The following is a 22,820-nucleotide window of genomic DNA, read 5'->3' as shown; positions in this document are numbered from 1 at the left end:
GTAAATAAAAAATTTCATATGAAGAAATTATCGATGAATTTGCTAGTCATCAAGCAAGAAAAGCAAATTTTCAAAGTTTAAAATGAACGTCGTAATAATAACTTGTATGTATAAACCGTGTGCTTAAAAAAATTTAGTAAAATTAAAGGTTAAAAAAATATATCGTAATATCAAATTTGAATTGGTTAAAAAGCGTTTTTTTTCTAAGTGTGCCAGTGGCGCTAACGAATCTTACTATGCCAATGGTGCGATGGATATCTACGCGTCGATATTTTCAAACTCCCATCCCTCGCCGGTAACGCGTTGTCGGTTTGGAAGTGATAAGCCGCGCGCTCAAGCGGTTCGTCATCGCGAATATCATCGGCGGGCCGCGGCGGTGGACGGAGGAGGGGTGAAAGTCGAACGGCTTGGCCAATGTGCCAAAATGCCAATAGTCGCCTGGTCGCTACGCCACGCACAGGGACGCGTTTACTCACCGTCACACGTCGTACGGAAGCGGAACGAGTCCGCGTCAAATCGATTCCAGTCGTCGCCGCCGCCACCGCCGCCGTAGTCGTTGTTGTTGTTGTTCCTGTTCAATTCACATTGTTACGATGTCACCGAGATCGCCTCACTTGTCCGATGGTAGATCCGTTTGATCCGCAATACCGCCCGTACGACTATCGCGTCGTTAGCTATTTATTCACTGGTGAGTACCGGCCCCGAACGTGTACAATTGTACTCGGACGCACGCACGTTATCACGGCACTATCTTGTCGTCGGTCGTTACCTGTCGACGACGCTGACGTACCACCGATTCCTCGGTGATCTTTGTCGTGCCCTGTGCCGAAAAAACCGAAAAAATTCCGTTTTTACCGTTGCGAAATCGTTCAGAACAAATCATTCCTTCCGATACGGTTTCCTCGGTCGTCGAATTATTGCTGAATAAACATCATTCGCCGTTCATTTCGCTCGCTTGTGTGATGTAGAATATATGACTCATTTTATTCGCTCGTATGACTCATTTTTAACGATGTTACCGTTTCGATTCCGTTGTGTAAAATTTGCACAATTTAAGATTTAAAATTTTGAGAAATTGCTTAAAAAATTAATCTTACATTCGATACTAATATGTATTAATATATGTATTATTATATTACATTATTATTATATTATATTATTATATTATAGTAGTACTACTAAGAAATTTAAATTTTCATCAGTGTAGTTGTTTCGACAAAAACAGTTGTTCAGTTCAAATGACTAATAATTTTCATGTCATATTTTGTAACCATTTGATTTTTCTCTTTGTCGCGGTATAGACCTCATAATTAAATTTGTTAACACTTTTTAGTTTTCAACGTTTTCGTACACAAATAATTGTTGCCCAATGGTTACATCATATTATAAAATGTTATAATCTCTGAACAAAATATGTTGGTTTTATGAACTCTGAATGTATAAATATCAATAATATTACAATATTGATATATCATATACAAATTAATTATTTTTACATATTGTACTGATAAAACCAGAAACCTACAGTTATACTTATAATTATTAAATTAATGAACCAGGTAATGATCAAGGTAATAATTAACTGGCATGGAATCTTTTTTAATCATCAATAAATAAAAATGTTAAACTATAAATGTTATCTAGAATAAAACTGCTTGTTAATATTCAAGCAAAGATAATATACATGGTTAGTATAAATACAATTAAATATAGATAAAAATGTATTAGAATATTATGCACCAGAAGATATACCAATAAAAATTATACAAGCAAGTTAACAGAATAACTGTAGAACATGTACTATTTCTTTATTTGTAACAATTACTTTAATTTACCAAAATGACCTAGAGTAAACTATTGTCAATTACAATTTGCATGTTTACTAAGTTTTTGTACTCCGTTCCAAAAAAGATCTTTAATTGGAATTATATTTGAATTATTTATTTATGAAGAATCACATTTACAAATGTATTGTGTTTTAAAATTATTTATTTTATAAAAATTAAATTTCTATTTTATTTTAAATTTATGTTTAATGCAAACTCATAATTATAGATTATTAATGTTGACACAGCCCCTATTTTTCATAAAAATTCGTATTACACATTTTTTAATGTAGAATAATATGATATTGAGTCCCTTCTATCCCACTTCCATTTGGTTATAATTTTTAATAATAGTTATTTTATTAATCAAATTGCTCATTATAATTAGATTACTATCAATTTGTTATTATGTTTAAAACTAAAAATATACTTATGTCTGGTATAAATTTTAAAATAACAAATTATTTACTTTAATGTGGGATATTTAATTTAAAATTTATTAGATATATTTAAGTCCTCATCTGCTGTCTTGCTTAAACTGGCTTCCTGAAAAACATCTTCATTGTATAGTCTTATTTATTAGTATTTTGTAGGTATAGAATTCTCGAATCTGTAGTACACATTTACAATTACGGACTACACAATTTATGTCTGGATTCACTAAAAAATGAGGGCAGTTAACACTATACATTTAATTTGAGAAAACTAATTTTTATGTAGTCAATATACAATATACAATAAATATAATTTCATATACATACACATTTTTGAATAATTAGCTATTGTTTTTATGCTTATGAATATGCTATGAATTTAATTTTCTTAATTTCATAACTTTTTTTTACTCTTAGGTGCAAAAATTTAAAAGTTTGATAAAATTAGTTTTTATGTTTCCACTTCACAAAATATTTAATTGTAAAAACATTCTACTAATAAATATAGGTACATAATGAAGGATTTTATTCAATATTTGTTGTTTTAATTAAATTATTTCTTTTTATTTTAGATATTTATTTGAAATGACTTTTAAAGGCTGTATGAAAAGGTATGTATAATTTAATAAATTTGTTTATATTAAATTTATAAATAATTAATGATATGTACTTTTTATTTTTAAACTTTATGTACATGGATCTATTTACTGTACAATATGAAAATATCTATCATGAATTAGTTGATTCTTAGAATTTATTTCATAAATTTAAAGATAAAAAAAGAACTTAACAATTTAAATTTAATGTTATGAATGACAGCTAAAATATACGTGCAAGGTGTTAACATGTTCCTATAGAAAGTCAAAGTTTTAATAACTTATGTTTATTATTATGAATTAAATAGTTTATCTTATAGTTTTAACATTTGAGGTATTCAAAATTATATTTTTTACTCCACATACTGCTAAGCAAATATTTTATGGTGGTGGGTAATTAAAATGTCCTATATTTTAAGTAATCACTATGCAGTGTGATTTTAACCATTACAAATAAAATTAACTCATATTAACTTATCTTGGTTACTGTATATATTTGTTGTAAATATATTTATAAATAAATAAATTAACAACCAATGGCTGTGCAATAGAGGTTTTATTAAAGCAGCTGCTTCATGACTAAAAGGAGTGGGTAGTTAGGTAGTGTTGAGTGACAGAAAAGCTTGCACATTTGACATAAAATATTATAAATTATTTTATTTGGATTTGTTAATTTTAATATCTATGCACCTACAAGCATGATTGAACTCTGTGTCTACAACTTTGACTTGGGGTAGGTACTTATTACACTGCTTCGTTGAAAAATACATTTTATGCCGCCACTGTTAACAAATTATAAATTATTTTATTGTTTAAATAATTTACTATTGATAAATTGCCTTTTATAAAACATTAATTATCAGTTATAAGTTCGGGATAAAAATGTTTATTGTTTATACAGGCCCGTATTTAAAAATTTGGAGCCCCCAAGCATATAATTTAAGCCCTTCCCCAAATAAATAATAATAATACAAGACTTATTATTTCGTCCATAATCGAGATTCTTTAATATTAAAATATAACTTATAAATGATAATTGTTTAATACTTTTTTTTTAATTAACAAATTATAATATAATAAAAATACATTTTTTTTTCAATTTATAATATAATAAAACATACTATTTTATTTTTTTTATTGTTTTATTTATTTTTTCATTAGGTACATTATTTTTTGAAATTAATTTTGCTAAGATATTTTGTCACCCCTGAGACTTGACGCCCCCGAGAATGTGTCAACCCATGCTCTTCTCTAAATACGGGCCTGTATTTATATAATATGTATAAACATATAAAGAATCCTGTAATGTATTGATTTGTGTAATGAATATTTTTATTTTATTTTAACAAAAATGTTCATTACACAAAAGTGTTTACTGTTATATATAGTTAGAAAACATTATTAACTTTGTTAAAATAAAAATTAATATCAATAATACATACATATATATCGGTGCATTTTTAAACTAGCTAACTAAGCGACACAAATGTTGCCTGGTGAATATATTTTATCATCAAATTAATAATATTTTGAAAAATTGAGCGAAACACAATTAATTGCAAAAAAAGATTTTTTTTTTTAAATTATGTAAAAAAATAATTAGGTAATGTACATTAAATTAATTTGTATATACCTAATACAGTATATTATCATGTTATCGATATTTACTCTTTTTATCAAAATTATGATTTATTTTTAATAATTATGCATATCAAACTTAAAATACTACCATAATATTATTATACAATGACTATTTTAAGTAGAAAATGGTTTGTCGTCCAGTGAAAAATCCTTAAAAATGCATTGAAATATATTTATTGTATAAAAATCATGTACATACTTATACATTGAATTATATGATTCTTGTAATTTATTTATATCTAGTAAGGCATTAAGGATTTAAATCATATATCATTGAATAATACTCAACAATAATTAAGTAAAATATTAAAACTATTATATTTATAGATAATATTCTCAGAGGTTATTTAATAACAATGATCTGCCTTATACAGATGTACTTTGTAATATATAATATAATAAATATTCTAATACCCACCATATTTGTTTTCTTCTAGGTACTCTTTCTCTATTTGTATGAATATATATATACTTCAATTTGAGATTTTTTAAATTGTCTTCACTTCTTTGTCAGTCGATACTTAATGAAAACAATGTTATGTCTTACTTAAAAAAGATTCATCTCTTTAAATTTAACGATATGGGTTTAAAATTGAAATGTAACATAAACAGCATAATGTAATGTGTTTTTGCTATTCTAAACTATAGATAGAAAAATTAATCAAACATGAGCTGACATTCTTTTAATGATATTTACTACGTTCAAATTAAAATTAGAAATTTTAGTTTTATTAATAGTATTGATGGTTTTGGTTTAACATGTATTATGTAGGTATGTCTAATATTATGTTAATATTATTTGTTTAGTTATTTATTTTTAGTTTGATGTCTCAACTATTTTGACACTGTATTGTGATAGCTAACAACTATTTACTGAATGAAAATTCAAATTATATGTGCTACTAGTACTTAGAACTATATAAACTAGTTTGAAAAATTCTATTTTTATTATAAAACAAATTATGACCTCAGTATGTAGTTATATATTCTCAATAAATAGATATTCATGATTCACCTTCAATTTAGTTGGTATATTTTGATAACTAATGACTAGTGACTAATGAACTAATGATTATCGTGCAATGATTATTATTTACAAAGTTTATACATTAATGCAATAGCATTGCCAGAAAATTTTAATATTTGGGGAGGGGTTAAATTTTAAATTTATTCCTATGTATGTAACAACTTTTTTATTTTAATGAATCGACTAAACATAAGTTAAAATATAAAATGTGTTATTATTTAGTTTATTGTAACTATGTCTATGTCTTAACATTTTTATATATTTTATGAAATAAGAGATACATTTTGGGAGAGTTTATAATCTGTTAATCCCCTACCCTTGCTATATCACTGCATTAATGTATTACAATATTTGTTTATAATACAGGAGCTATTAATGAATTGTGATATTTGTTTAAATTAATACTAAATAAATATTTATATAGGAATATCATTTACTAATAATAATTTTTATGTATGAATATAATATTTTTTTTTAAATAAGGATATTAAAAAATAAATCACCTCTTGTGCCAATGTGCTCTTAAATTTTCATTAGTTATTTAATTCTTAACATTAAGTATAAATAGATATTTCACAATTTATTATGTAACCTGCACTATGTTATTGTTTGCATTACACTTAGGATTTTAAATTATTCATTTTTACTATGTCATAAGTAAATTCTGTTTAGGTGTATAAAGGATCTTATAAAGTATAAGTGATGTACTTATAATGTAAACTATTTAACATCAATTGGTTTTATCCAAAACAAATTATTGTATTTTTGTTCTTATATTAGATAAATACAATAAAAATTAATATAAAATAACCCCGAATTATATTAATATTGTTATCTTCATTTAGTTAAATATAGTACGGAACGGATTTATATGCACAAAAGGTCCTCAAAATATGCTTTAATATGCTATAAAATATATACTTTTACGATACTAATACTACTTAGTACTCATGCTAAAATATATTTTTTTTAAATCATGTAAAAATATCATATACAGTAGTCACTCGATAATTCGAAATTCGGGGGACTAAGCTAAAAATTCGATTTATAGAGCTTTTCGATTTACCGAGTGTTCGAATAATCCAGGTAAAAAAATAAATTCGAATTAAAGAGAGGTGAAAAATGATTTGTATATATTACATTTATTAATTGACATTCATTTATTATATATTTTATGTATTATATTTTACATTTTAAAGAAATCAGTTCTTTTTTTGTGTTAAATTGTTGGCCACAATCTGGTCCATAGCGTTATCTAACTTACTGATAGTATTGGAAATTGTATCGCATCCTTTTTCGTACATTTCAAAATGCTCGAAAAATTTTCGCAATTCTGACATCAAAATGGTAAAATGATACGATTAAAGTTAAGATTAAGTAGGTAAGGTACGATAAAATTTATAATCTACGATAATATTTAATTGTCGTCCTTATTAATTTTATTGCGAGTACATCAAATAGATGTACATATGAACATACGTATAACCGCGTTAAAGCAAATTCGAATTATAGAGGTGTTGGAAAAAAAAATTTGAATTGTAGAGTGAGTCCCACCAACAGACATTTCGAATTATCGAGGGGACTGGAATACATGTATTTTCTTTTAATTATAGAGGTTTTCTCGGGGGACTAAGCGTTTAGTTCGATTTATGGAGTTTTTCGAATTATCAAGTGACTACTGTACATATATTTAATACAAAATTGAACCATCGGTCAATCAAATTAGTTGTTTTATATATATTATTTAATAAATCTTAAATTATGTTATAATTTATACATTTTAATTGATTTTTGTTTCTAATTAAATATTTTAATTGATATAAATTTTTAAAAAATAATTTTCATATTAAACTTTATACAAAGAATGCTTACTCGTATATATTTCTATAACAAGAAAATATTAAAATAAAATAGTTATAATTCCATATGTTAGTTTATACTAGTGTATTTTTAATTGCTCCCAATTACTTCTATAATATATAATTTCAATACAATTTAATTATTTGTGGACTTCTTAAATTTAAATAAATGTTAATAAATTAATTTCGTTATTAAAAATTATCTAAAAACAAAGTATCTTCTTCTTAAAATGTACATTAAGTAGATACTTGTATAATGTAAATATGTAAATGTTAACAATACAGATACTAATTAAAAATGTAGATACCTTACTTAATTTTAAGACTGCTATGGATTAAATATTATGTTACAGGATTGTTGTATTTTAGATCTTTCAATTTCAAACTACTTTATTATAGCTTCGTTGTGCTGTGAAAAATACATATATCTCAATAATGGCACCATGCATGTATTTTTCATTTATGAAACCTGTGATGATATTCTTATTAATTTGTGTTCTCGCGTAAGTAATAATATTAAATTGTATTCCATTTACATATTCTACATTTATTAAAATGTAAAATACTTTACTTTATTAATAATGAAAATCACATTTTGTTCAATTTATCAAATTAATTATAATTGTGTTTAATATTATATTTAACATTCCATATGACATTTTGTCAGGAATAAAATTATTTTTTCTTATATTATCAAACATACGAGATAATATAATAGTATATAGGAATACTGCTATACCATTAGCTTTGATACTAATTTGTTTAACATTTGCTTTGCATGAAATTTCACAGTATAATATAAAAAGAATATTTAACCCTTGGCTTAGAAATTTAACTAACATTTTATCTAACATATTAAGTTCTATTTTAACTAAGCCATTTGTATTAAAATGTTGATGATATTATTCTATTTTTTTTTTTTTGTATCTTACACTTGTAAATATATAGTTTTTACAGTTGGCTAACTTTACAGTTGGCTTAAAAAATAAAATTTCATTACAAAAAAAAAAAAAATATATTATTATTATTATCTATAATATAACAAAGGTGTGGTAAAGTTATTTGACACTAAGATTTTAAAATTTTTGTAAAATAAATATAAAATCTTAGAAAACATTAAGATTTAGCTATCTTTATATTTGAATAAACATTTATTTAAATATATTTTAGAAGTAGGGTATTCTTAACTAATGAGCAGTGGCAGTGGCAAATGCAAAAAAGATAATTTGGGGAAGAGTTGAAATAATGTAAAATCTTTATTGCAAAACCATATACTTCCATAAATTTACAAACCAAAGGTTATCTATTTATTTTATTTGTTAGGCTCAAGGGAAACTTTGAAATAATTATGTATTATATTTTTGGGTCAGGTAATTTGTTTTTAAATTTGTTCCTAGTATTTCAGTGGGGAATTTAACTTCCAAAATTTCCCTTGTGTTGGTCCCTGATTAGTGAGATTTCAATTTATATTAAAATTATTGTAAACAATTTATGAGATTTAAATATTTTCTTTAAAAAGCTGTAATGATGCCATTGAAATTATTATTATTATTAATATTATTCCTAAATATTAGTGTGACATTATAAAATATTTTTACCATTTAGTTCTTGGTTGAGCTATTGTGGTGGTAATATTTCAGTTTTAAAACAATGATAAATCATTGGATTAAGAAATATAATTTATACATGAAACTAAGTTTTTTAAGTTCATACAGTACATGAAACACAATGTACCTTTATTACAGTAGATATTCATTCAAAGCTTGAATAAATAATATTTTTAGTTAATAACTAATATATATATATCATTTTTAATTTAAAATATGTCATTTAATTACTAACAACTAATAAAAAATATTAAAATAGATTTAGTACTATAAAACTTGTTAATCATTGTGCTGTCACAGAAAAAATATAATTTAATTAATTAATTAAATTTAATGTAATCTGAAGTATCATATAAGTTTGTTATATACCAGATATAACACTAATAAAATTTATTACTATAGTGAAAAATTGTATTTCAAAATTATTTAAATCTTGCATTTATTATATTTTGCACGTGTTTAATATGATAGTAAATGTAAAAATAGTAGTATTTTGATTATGTATGTGTATCAGAAAAACCTATTTTAAATCATAAATAATCATTAATTTCATATATTATTCCACAATTATCCATTATTTTTTTTTTAACTTGATCCGCATATATAAATATTTTACAGCCTTTGTATTTGTCTAATAACCCAGCTAACTAAATTTAAGCTATGGACCCAATGTTTGACACCTTTGTTGTATATAATAACAATATTTTTATTATTTTTCGATAGATACATGTTATATTTTGTGAGTGAAATTGAAATAATATATTAACCTATTATTTTAGATTCTTAAGATAAATTTCAAATCAAAGATAAAACATTTAATAAATAAACTCTACAATAAATGTCAGTATTAATAAAAAAAATTAACTTTTACCTTGTTTTGCTCTAACTATATAAGGTCAACTGAAAGTATAAAAATTGGCACAGGATAGTGGTGTATTTTTTTATTTGAAAAATGAATCATAATGAAGCACTCTAGTTTTACATAGAAGCTCCCAATTATGACAGATTATATTATAAAACAAAATTGTTTATTTTTTTTTGTAATTTTCTTTTAGTGTTATGTAAATTCTTAACTGTTTTAAAATTTATAGATGATGACTTAGTATAAGATCTAAGTAGATGTTTGTATCCTGTTTAAAATAATTTGAAATTTTGTACCAATTTATAAGTTGTGGAATTATCTGGAAAGTAATAAAACAATAAAACTATTCATAATAATCAGCTGTTGAAATGGCTACTAAATTAGTTTTGTGATAAAATCAGTTTAATATTTAATATAGTATTTAATATAATTTCAAATTATAACTTTTCTGAAAATATTAAAAGCTGTAAAGAAAAATAAGTTCGGAGGTATTCCTTTTATCTTACTTTGATTATTGATTATCAATGATAGAATTCTCTAACTTCTTCACAAATATTTAAAATATTTATACATATATTATTAATTATTGACATTTATATAGTTTGCTATTAAAATAAAAAGTTATACCTTGAAAATTTGAATGTAAACTTAAACTCTTGTATTATAACAAGTATGTTAATAGAAATATTTTATTATGGTCGGTATTGTTATGTTTGTCATTTTCATGCATGTATTATATAATTTATTTAAAAATATCCCATCAATCATCCAAATTGTAATTAAATATATTTAATTAAAATTACCTAATGATTAAAAATATAATTTTTTTTTTTATTTATTTGTAACATTCTGATCTAATTTTATTTCTTCAGGACATGCTACATAACAACGAGTTTCTTTGCGATAATATTATTTCTCATATTCATAGTTGTACCTATTGTTTTTCGGTACTCGCCATCACTTCAAAGAGGAATGATTTTTCTTAATTATGGTAATTACAAACAATTTTTTTTTTTTTAATTTAAATGTATGTTTAACTAATGTAATATATATATATATATTATATGTTTCTACAAATAATGACAATGAAGTATTTAAAAATTAATCTATATTTTATTAAATTTCTAGATTATTATTTTAAATGTTTGTATTATAGGTTTCCTTCTAGGTATATTTCTTAATAAAAAAATGTTTTGTTTAAAAAATAAAATACAAAATCATTTACTAATTTTAATTTAACAACAATTAGTTACAAATTTGTCTTTTCATTTTTTAGCGAATTTCAATGTTTTAGCTAAGTTCAAAAATTATTCAGATATGATTGATGAGTGGCTGTTGAATAATCAATCTAAAACTTATCTACATCTATATTTTATTTGAATGATTTTCATATACTTTAAACTTTAATATTATCCCCTAATACTAAATGTCCTATTTTTTTTTTTTTTTTTGTTCTTCTTCTTCTTCGCCTTTCTCCCAACTATCTGGATTTGGCCACCCTTGTCCTTAACCTCCATTCGATTTTCTCTTCTTCTTTTTCCCTGAACAATCATTTTCATTTCTTTTTTATTACAATTTTATATTAAATTAAATGATTATAATATTACTGGATGTGTTCAGCGATAACATTATATAAATTGTCACTCATATATTTAAAGAACATAATGTTTTTATCTATTCTCAGTGGCGGATCCACAGAGGTAGGGGGTTAACCCGCCCAAAATCAGGATAAATATATATTAAAAATCAATAATTTTATGAATTTTGAAAAAGTTTCTTTTTTTTTTTAAAAAAAGTATGAGGAAAAGTTATAGCCCTTACTAGTATAAGGTGTATGGGGAAAGTATATAATTTGTATTTTTATTCATACAAGAAAATAGTAGTCTTAGATTTAAATGAATGTATTATATTACTTACTATTATCTTAATTCATTATCAATCATTGACTGCAATGTTATAAAAAATATTCCTAGGGAAAATATTTTTCAACCCCCTCCCCCCTCCAAAAAAAGAAAATCCTGGATCCGCCACTGTTTATTCTTTAACTTATTGAAATATGAATAATTATTTTAAACTCGAAACTGAAGAAAAATTTCAAATAAAATATCTATATTATTTAACTGTGAAAACCTGATTAAACTGTCAATCCATTTATTTTTTATGATAATTATCTTATCATTGTTATAAATTGTTTCTCATAAAATCTTAATATTTCTTGTAAAATTAAAGTCTGGTAAGTGTTTTTTAAACTTTTTTTTCCGTCACTATACATTATTAGTAATTATTCTAATTTTTAATTTAATTTATAGTATACAGTGAATTACAATACAATGTATATAGTGTGCACCCTTCAAAAAATACGGGTCTGTAGATTTGTAATTTGTTGTAACTACCTAATAATTAAAAATGCCAAGAGTAATCATATATTTCATAAATATAATAATTGTGACTAAATTATAACTAGCCTTCATTTTTTCTATTTATTTAATTTGAAAAAATGTTACAGCTCAAGGTTTTTTATGGTATATATTTTGCATCCAATATAGAAATGTATTTTTTTGTGTGAAAATAATGTCTGTAAATTGTTATTTTTCTACAATGTGATCCTCAAAAAATGTAACATATTTTTATAAATCAGTATATTTTTTACATATTTGTTTTAACATATTACATATCTATAATAATTGCATTTTTATTTTGATTAGCATCAATCTATATTTTTGTGTTGGCAGTATTTGTATAAATAGATAGATTAAATTTAATGTTTTTAAGTTCATATCGAGCACCTACAGTATTTTGTTTTTTTTAAATCTTTAAATAAATAATTTATCCTGGTCAATCAAAATTACTAACTACATGTAAATTTTATGTTATTACTAATATTGTATTTAATATAGATATTTTTTTTTTATTTTAGTCCGTAGACCATTCAACGTAAACTATAGCCAACCCGAAGTTTATGGTCTCAGAGGAACTAGAAATTTTTACATAAATACAAATGATAATATGACATTAGGAGTTTGGTAAGTACCTTTTATTTTATTAATGGTTAATTTGAGTACTTATTTTAATTTTTTAAAGCGTAATTTACTCAACTTTAAAAAATATTATTTATCATTTTATTGTTTACTTATTTTTATTTATTTTTCGTTTTATTATTCACATTTTTACTTTCTATTCTTATATATTCGGATAAATTGAAACTCCAATTAATTTATCATATCATAATTATTTATTTGTTTTTTAGTTTTTAACTTTTATTTTTTTTTATAAATCAGTATTTTTTTAATGTATATTTACAAAAAATTTCAAATTATCAAAATGTATTTATGATCCAACTTGTACATTATACTTGTATGCCTATTATGTAAACCACTCACGTTATAATCGCTGCTGTGTAAAATAAAAATTGTATACTATTGACTTTGTTATGTACCAGATGATAATTTTTTATTTTGAAACCGATCGTACTTAACTAATATAATTATAATCCAGATTAAGCGTTTATTTATTAATTTATATACAATAATGTTATTTACAATTATAAAAACTTAATTAAATATTACTTAAGATATATTGTATTTTTATTCACCACGGTTTTCTCACACACATTTTTAGTAGTGAAGTTCACTATAAATTATTTACTCGAACCCCCCTTTGTCTATTACAAATAACAAGTACAGTGGAACCTCGTTAAACATGTTCGCGATTAATCGTGCTTACTTTTCCAAAATTATCGTCGTTCGAAATTTTTCACCGGAAAAGTTTAATTAGTTTGGACGAACGTATTTTTATATTATGTACCTACATAATACACATTATCGAAAAACCTAAACAACCTTCATAACGATAAAAATATGGCCAAATATGTCACAGGTAGATAAGAGTTATTTAAGATTAATAGAGACTAATAGAGATTCTTCAACAATCATATTTATCTAATCACATTATTACTAATAAATATAGGAACTATTCAATTCTGTCAAATTTGTTCCATACTATTTAGTATTTTTAATATTTGCTCTAGTCATAGAGAAAATAACATTGTTACACAATTAATATGCATACAACATTATTCATTTTTTCATAATTTGTTTAATTCGTCTCGATTAACCGTGTTTTTCATTTATCCGTGTTACTCTTCCCCACCATTACCCCGGATTATCGAAGTTCTACTGTATAAAGGTTTTTTTTTCAATGATTGAGCGTTTGATATTTTATGTAATTAAAATCCATTAATTCAGGATAAAATTGTATTTATTATCATAATATTGTTTTAATGGCAAAATATATTTTTAATAATAAAATATTTTAATTTCTGCTATCCTTAAGGATCAAAATTGATACTTACTTGCTTGCGATCTTCTTAGTTTTTTCAAAAAATAAATTGACGAATTTAATGAGTGTAAAACCCCGTCAAGGTTACCCTACGCTTTGATATAAAATATCATGTCAAAAGTAAGTCATGCGTATAAAAGATAATCCAATCGAAAATCTTTTAGGCATGTATTACCACGTAATCTATTGGACAAATACGAAAAGGATAAATCGAATTACGAACAGCTTTTAAGCCACGGCGAACCGATCGTGATTTACATGCACGGTAACTCGGGTACCAGAGCTAACGAACATCGAGTACAGCTTTACCATGTCCTAAGGAATATCAACTGCCATGTGTTAGCTGTAGATTACAGAAGTATGTGGCACATAAATATATTTAATGTTTTAATCCGTATCATTTATTTGCGTTGTAATCTATGAACTGCCGTTGTTCTTTCATTAGGTTATGCCGATTCTACAGATGTGGAAGTGAGCGAGTTAGGAGTGGTGACCGACGCGATGGAAATGTTTAAATGGACACATAAACGTGCAAATGGAACACCAATCTTCGGCTGGGGTCATTCATTAGGCACTGGGTAAATATGATATTTTTCAGTATCTTTTTGACTGTGCCTGTAAGTGACACGGATCATCGAGTACGTCACCAAGACCGTTTCCTCAATTTATTTAAAATAATTTCCCGAAGTTAAAACAACCCATCCCACCGGTTTCACAAAATAAAGGAAACTTCATTTATCTAAATAAATACCTTTCGCAAATGATTCTGTGACAAAAAAACAGGTATTAAATACATAGTGATTTTAACAATTATAATATATTAACTATTATTCGTATCTTTATTACGTTTTTCATTCGTCGATTTGTATGTTTTATTTATCAACAAGCTACAATCAATAAATCATAAAAGTGTGCTAGTAAATACATATATTATACATATTATGTTATTATTTATGAAATTAAGAAAGTCTAGAGTGCTGAGAAATAATTTTTAATTTACTGTTAACCAGGGCTTATTCCAAGGATTTTTACCAACTGCCTAAACACACTGAAAATGTATTTGAATTATAATACTTACCCCCTCCCCAAAAATAAATTGTTTATTGATATTTTAGAATTTTGACCATCGCGTGGTAAAATATTAAAAAAAATACGGAACTTTTCCATTATACGTATACCACTATTTAAATTGATTTTTTTTTTATTACGTAATCCCAATTATGTGTATTGATTATGTAAAAACACTTTTAACTCCAAACATTTCTAGACATAGGTAGTGAGTACATAATTAAAATATGTCAATATTATACTTTTACTTTTTATACTTATTAGATATTATTAATTACAATTTTACAATACAATACAAATATCTAAATAATGATAATATATTTTATATTTAAAATTTTCTTTTTTTTGAACGATTTGTATCCTCATTTTCTAGAACATCATCTCTTTTTAAGCCTTGAAGTTTCAACGAGTGATCAAAAATGCCTTTAAACTAAACTTGTTCTCGTGCTTTGGAAGTTTCTTTTAATTGGCGGTTTGATGAGTTTATCCATAACAAAGTTGCAGGTCTTGGGTCCCATAATATTGAAGGTGGCATATTAAAGTGGATGAACAAATATTCATATTCTGTTTCAACAAGAAGACTTTGACGATCTGAAGATTTTAAAATATTACTTGTACTTATGAGACGTTCTACGTCTGTACTGTGAGGTTTGGCCACTAGAATTCTAGAAATAATAATTATTATTGTATTGAATGAAGTATAAGTTGCAAAATAATCTACTAATTTAGCCATAGACATTTTGTGTAAATTTTCTATTTCCTCTAATTCTAGTACTTCTGCATACTCCAATGATAGTTTTGTTATGTCTAAATCATTTCCAATAGTCTGATGAACTTCTTTTAAATGAACTTGAGTTAATGGTTTAAGGTTTGTAAATGGTTTTAGAATATGTACTAGCTGATCATTAATATCAATTCGTTGTAATAAAAATTTAGCCAAACATTCTACGATTTCTTGACATACAGCATTAACATTTCGAGATTCTGTCACAAAAAAGTGATGTCGATTTTGCCTTTTTAGAGAGGAATTACCTTCAGTTAACTTTATACCTTTTATTGAATTTAAATTTTGATCTAATTCATCTTGAAGTGCGTTCATCCATCCTCCAAGTTAATTTTCTGAGTATAAAGATTTGAGTTTTTGAGCGACAAAATTTGTTTCTTTAGTCAAATCTAAAATCGTTATAAAATCAGACTGTAACTTTTGTTGTTAACAACTAAAAATGAACAAAGTATCAGCTAAAAATTATAACATACAGAAATTATCAAGATTAGTCGAAAATAACAGGAAGCTTTTTGCTTCTTTTTTCTTTGAATCTTGCATAAAAAGAACAAGTGCGTGCCATGACATCAGGATAGAATTTAAGAGTGAAAATGAAAATTCAGTCCAGCGTACTTGAAAAAATGCTGGTATTCTTATAAGGTTACAATTATTTTTTTTAGCAGTATTATGAAGCTCTCTAGTTCAAATTGCTAAAATATGAAAAAATTTAGACAATCCTATTAAAGTTTGGATGATATGTGTAATAACTTCAGAAACTGTATCACTTGTATCTTTCCAAGCTATATTGGAACGATGAGCTGCGCACCAAATTTTTATTAATAGAACATTTTGTTCACTTAATGATCGCTATTTTTGTTGAAACAATGTCCATGTCTACGCTCACCAATGTTTACTGAATCACCATCTGATACAATCGACGACATATTTTTAAAAACGTACTCTGATAATTCGATAGCGAGTATATTAATACAGCCAGTTTCAATTGCTTCTAAAATACCTTGAGCTCCACGTTTACACACCTCACCGGTGCCAAGAAAAAAGTGTTCTTCTTTTCCAGATTTATTAACAACTTTAATTAATACATATATTTTATCAATCTGAGTTCGGTCAATTGATCCATCACATCTCAGAGATATGGTTAATACGTTGTTCATAATTTTTTAAGTGAATTCATTTCTATAACTTTAACTACTATAGTTTTTAAAAAATGTTTATGTGCGCCCGGAGTCAAATATTGAATATCATGAAGGCCATCATTGCTATCTTCTCCAAAATTATTAAATTTAAATTTTACAGATAATTCATTTATTATTATTCTCATATGATAAAAGTAAGTGCTCAAAGTAAATTTTTTTGCATCACCGTATATATGAATTAACCCTATTCTATTGGCCAGTTTTTCTTTAGATTTAATTATCATTTGTCCCAATGTGGTTGATTAGAAATGTCAGTTGTTGTCATTTTACGTAGTTTAAAAGCTTTTAAGCATTCTTGGTAGTAGGTTTGTTCTAAATTATAGATTTTTGTGTTCTGTTCTGAATCGTGTTCCTAAATCTTGACATATTTTAGGTATTTGTGTTTTTTCGAAAAAAAGTTTAACTAGATCAGGAAATGGGTAACAAATTTGACACCTTATAAAATGTCTTCCATATCTGTGCATATCAAAAAATATAATGGAATTGGAAATTTCATTTTTATCTATTATTGCCTGAGAAGTTGATGCACTAATGTCAGTCAAAATGTCTAGTTATATCGTGTTGTGATTTTGTTGTAATCGAATTTGTTTAAGTGGATTCATTTTCACAATTTTCAGTTTCCAATTCAGAAATCGAAGTGGTAGATGTAGATTTTATGGAAGGTTTAATTAACCAATTCGTTAATGAATTTGAAGTCATATTTATGTTATTATTAACTTAAAAAAATTTAATTTATATAATATATACCCACTCAACAATTACATAAGCATTAGGCATTTTTTTTTTTTTTATTGATTAAATGAACATTGGTGACATCGCCCATTAGTTGTTAACAATTTTTTTTTTTTTAATTACAATTTTTGCAATTATTTTGTGTGCAAAGTAAATGAACGTTAGTGTGTGTCGTAATTTTTCCGAACACGCGAACAATTGACAACGATGCGCGATAGCACAATGTGATTTTCAATTAGACCCGCTGCCGTACGACACCGTGTCAAACTTTTGTCCGGCTTTTGGCCTATTTTACGCGTTTATTTGTACCGACTGTTTAAACCTTTATATTTTCTATGGTTAAAGTTTTTAATTACATTTATCAGTTAATTAAGTACAATCAGTTTATATCATTTTAAAATATATTATAATGATATGAAAATATTTTTTATCCACGGATCTCGTTTGTTACTTAAACATAATTAAAATTTTCAATTTATATATAAATGATATTTTTTTAGAATTGGCTCACATGCGTATTCATTGCTAGAAAAAGAAGATATTTATCCGAATGGTCTCATACTAGAAGCGCCTTTTACCAAAATGAGTGATGAAATAAGAGAATATCCACTTACCAAGGTATAATATTATTACACTGTAACATAGATTATAAATTATTATATATTATTAAAAAATGTGCAAATAAATTAGGAAATACTTTGATATTTGAAAAGGAATGTAGTGCACTTGGTCCTAGAAATGTAATTATTAGTATCACTTAGCTGTAATTAATCACTTAGTTCAGGCGTGTATCATAATATCAGATTTCATTGTTGAAATCCAAAGCCAATATTCTTAGTTTTTAATATTGAATATAGTTTTTTGATATGCTACCTATATTTTGATCTTCGCATATCCTACAGAAAAATAATGCCACCGAATGCTATTGAAATAAATATAGTACATGTCTGAAGAGCAAAAAAAATTTTGATTTTTATTAAGCTAAACTACTACCTAATGACTTATTTTTAATACTGTGTTTCTTTCGATTAAATCAGAAAAATTTAAAAAGTTTTTATATTTTATACAAAATTATAAGTAGTCTTTCTATTTTTCGAAAATGTATCTAATAATAAAAATTATTAACTGGATCAATATTATGATTTAAGCTTAGAACCGATTTTAATCAAATATTTTACATTTTTTGCCAAGTTTCGTTTGTATATATTTTTGTGAACGTGATTGAATTAAGTGATAATTATGTTTGAGTTTAAATTAACAATAAACTGTTATTATTTGTTAACTATTCTTTATAAGCTAGACTAAAGCTTAAACTGAATTCCATGTTTTTAAATAATTTTAACTGTGGTTTCTTATTCTTATTCTTACAATGAATTTTATTAAAATTAATTTTTTTTCAATTTATAGATGTTAATTAATTTTTTTTTTCATAGATTCACCGTATGTTACCATGGTTTGAATTTTTCATCATTGAGCCTGTACAAGAAAATAATATTATCTTTGATACGGAAAAACATTTGATGGATACGAAAATGTCAATACTAATTTTACATGCAAAAGATGACATTGTAATTCCTTATACACTAGGCGAAAAGGTAAACAAGTACATTTAAAAATGTAGATATACCAATATCATAGAAATCGAATCTTGGTTAAATATATATAAATTAAAAAATAATTATATGTTTATATTTTAGATTCTGAGTGTATGATAAGAAATGAGTTTTGGTTCGTACTTAGGGAAAGCGAATTATTTTTAAAATTTTCTACAGTTTTCCGAATAATTGAGAAAACGAAAAAAAATTGCAAAAAATTTAAAATTTGTACCAAAATTCGAACTCAAATCACCAATAATTGCCTATTATTTCTGTCCCGTATTATTTATTTTGTGTTTGTTTATACAACATCGACTAAATTAATTAATCCGATCATCACAAAAATTTGTGATTTCTGATAGGAAATGTTGTGTACTTGATACTATTACAAATTTCCCAACAGATTACTAATAATTGCGAATAATTGACGAAAAGTTATGAAAAAAAAAAAAAACGACAAAATGTATACCATAACGGTTTTCAACAAAATAATTTTTTTTTTTTCGTTGTAACTCAAAAAATTATTATTATTAAAACTTGAAATTAAAATTGAATAGTTATATTGAAAACGACAATATGATGAAAATCATGAAAATCCACTATATTAATGTTATCAAAAGTTCATAACATTTTTAATTTTTATACTTCAGACTTAAAAATTGGATTCAAGATTTTTCATAAGATTAGCTGTGTAGTAATAAAATAAAATTTTACTTGAAAGTCTCAAAAATATTTTATGGGTGTTACAGAATTTAATTTTAATGAAATTGGATATTTCAACAAATTTCCATCATATGATATTGGTTATTACTGGTTACTACTATACCACTATCCTGATAAATATAAACAAAAATACTTTTTATAGATATACCTAATGATGAAGTTAAGTTTAAAACTGGTCGTTCTTTACAAATATAATGCTTCTAGCTAAGCATTTATTTATTTATAAATATTAATTGTTTTACCTTATATCATTTAATCAGAATTGTTTTTTCGAGAATAATGGTACAATGGTTCCAAGTTTAAAATACCAGTACAGTAATACCATTTTCTCTGTATTGCACCCAACTTAGGAGTTGTGCCTTTTTTTTTAATATTAATTAAATTTTTAATATTATTATTTTAAGTTTCATAATCTTTTTATACTAATCAAATTATTAAATCAGTTGATAATATTATTTTAACAAAGTTTGTTCTACAATATTTTTATCTATTTATCTAATCTATATAGTTTGTATTTTTTGTTAATGTTACAATTAATAAAAAAATAGTTTTAATAAACCAGAATATATTATGTTTTGGTATTCTGGTTGTTTAGAATTTTATTTTTAGTTAATTTTTTTTTATTGAAATTTATTAAATTAATTAATGTTAGTCTTAATGAAATCAATAATATGTTTATTACTAAAATATGTACTAGCATTTATATTTTACTACATATTTATTTATAAAATTAAAAATATTTAAACGGTATTGAACATTTTGAAATAATAAATTTAAATGATAATTTCCATTATAAATTAATGGTCTCAAGTTGGTCTCAAGTCTCTATATTAATAAAAAGTTCTGTAAATAAAAACCACTGAATATATAATTATTGTGAACAACAAAATTTTAAGTATTAAAAATGTATATTTTTGCAGTTGTACAATCATATATTGAAGACTAGAGTAAATGCTACTACTGAATTAGTTTTGTATGATGCTCATCTTAAGTTTGGACATAAATTTATATGTAAAGATAAAGAATTAGGGAATCGAATAAGGTCAGTGTTTAAAATAATAATTTAAATTAATTGTTTGTTTTTGATTTTTAATGTTTAAATTTTAATTTCTTTTCCTTATATATGATGATATTTTCTCTTCTTTTTACTATTTGTATTATTAATTTTTGATTTCTTTTTCAGAAAATTCATTGACGATTCTATAAATAATGCACCTCAATAAATGTATACTTATCTCATTGGCCGTTACTATAGATGTTAATATTGCACGCGTATACAGTATATATTTATGTATTTGTTTAGTTTAATATGTTTTTTTGTCAACTAATATAATATTGATTGTAATTAATTCTTATTGTTATCTTATATACAAAAGTGATACTACTTTTTAATGCAATATAGATTATTAAATGTCAATTGTCTTATGACTATGACAAATATTTAATATGTACAATTATTATATTATTGAATAATATTTTTTAATAATAAATTACCATTATAGCTATGTTATTTTATAAGTAATTCGTCTTTTTTTTATTCATTTTTGCAATATTTATTTTCTTCATTTTGTATAAACTGTTCAACTATTTTTATTATATTACTAATATTTTTCTTTGATCCGATTAGGATTTTTTAAAACTGTATTGTAACAATATTAAATAGGTAAAAAAAATTGAATACATTTCATGTACTCATAATATAATTATTTGAGTATTAGAGTGATATTTTATGTATAAAATAACCTAATTCATTTTTATAGTACATTATTCTAATTAAATTACTTAGTTTTAATTTTATAAACTTAAATACTTAAATACTTAAATAATCTTTAATTGTTTTCTGTAAATTTTTATTCAAACATAAACGGTAATCAAATTTTAAGATTCTCCTCAAAGAACTTTTAGTTCACTAGGAAATTATTATTTTATATTACCAAATTGTTGGTAAATTAATTATTCTGTAAGCAGTATGAAAAAAATATTTTAATAGATCAGAAATTGGAATCCTAATTGAATTCTAAGTTTAGAGAAATTACGGAAGTATAACAACATCAATTTTATACCATTGTAACATAGTATTTAAATTGAAAATTTAAGGATAAGTGCATGACTACAAATTCATCAAAATGTATTGTATTTATTAATTATATACTATTAAAATACATATATATATATATATATATATATATATATATATATTAAATAGGTTATTTAATTTGATGTACATTATCTTATATTCATACAATGCTAACCTTGTAATAACTTTCATGTGTTTTGAAGATTAAAATGGTAATTCCATGTACATTTTTTTTTTTTTTAAAATTTTGTATTATTATCTAGGTGTAAATCAGTATGCAAAACATATTTATTATAATAACAAACAATAACATAATATAATATATTGCTATAATATAACAATTAGATTTGTTTTAAATATTTTATTGATGTAGCTATACGGATAATAAAATACTATAAGAAATTATTAAAACTTAAATAATATTTTTGAATATATAATGTAACATAGTATGAGCA

At 24.3% G+C, this 22,820-nt stretch overlaps 1 protein-coding gene across 2 annotated transcripts; it reads left to right on the top strand.

Moving 5' to 3' along the window:
* The first annotated feature begins 341 nt into the window (after positions 1–341).
* On the top strand, positions 342–21,558 carry LOC112688689 (monoacylglycerol lipase ABHD12-like). Of its 2 annotated transcripts, XM_025562012.1 has the most exons (11): positions 342–688; positions 2,833–2,871; positions 7,737–7,886; positions 10,725–10,843; positions 12,770–12,875; positions 14,355–14,548; positions 14,636–14,768; positions 18,471–18,588; positions 19,404–19,565; positions 21,209–21,330; positions 21,472–21,558. In XM_025562012.1, exons 3-11 carry the CDS (start codon positions 7,819–7,821, stop codon positions 21,509–21,511), a joined length of 1,062 nt encoding a protein of 353 aa, XP_025417797.1. In that variant the 5' UTR covers positions 342–688; positions 2,833–2,871; positions 7,737–7,818; the 3' UTR covers positions 21,512–21,558. The 2 variants fall into 2 exon arrangements, with proteins under 2 accessions (XP_025417797.1, XP_025417798.1); XM_025562013.1 differs by lacking the exon at positions 7,737–7,886 and having other exon boundaries at positions 343–688.
* The last annotated feature ends 1,262 nt before the right edge of the window (positions 21,559–22,820 follow it).

This window comes from Sipha flava, unplaced genomic scaffold, assembly GCF_003268045.1.
Source record: "Sipha flava isolate LNK unplaced genomic scaffold, YSA_version1 3_pilon_pilon, whole genome shotgun sequence".
Classification (NCBI taxonomy): domain Eukaryota; kingdom Metazoa; phylum Arthropoda; class Insecta; order Hemiptera; family Aphididae; genus Sipha; species Sipha flava.
This window is presented reverse-complemented; position numbering and strand designations above follow the sequence as displayed.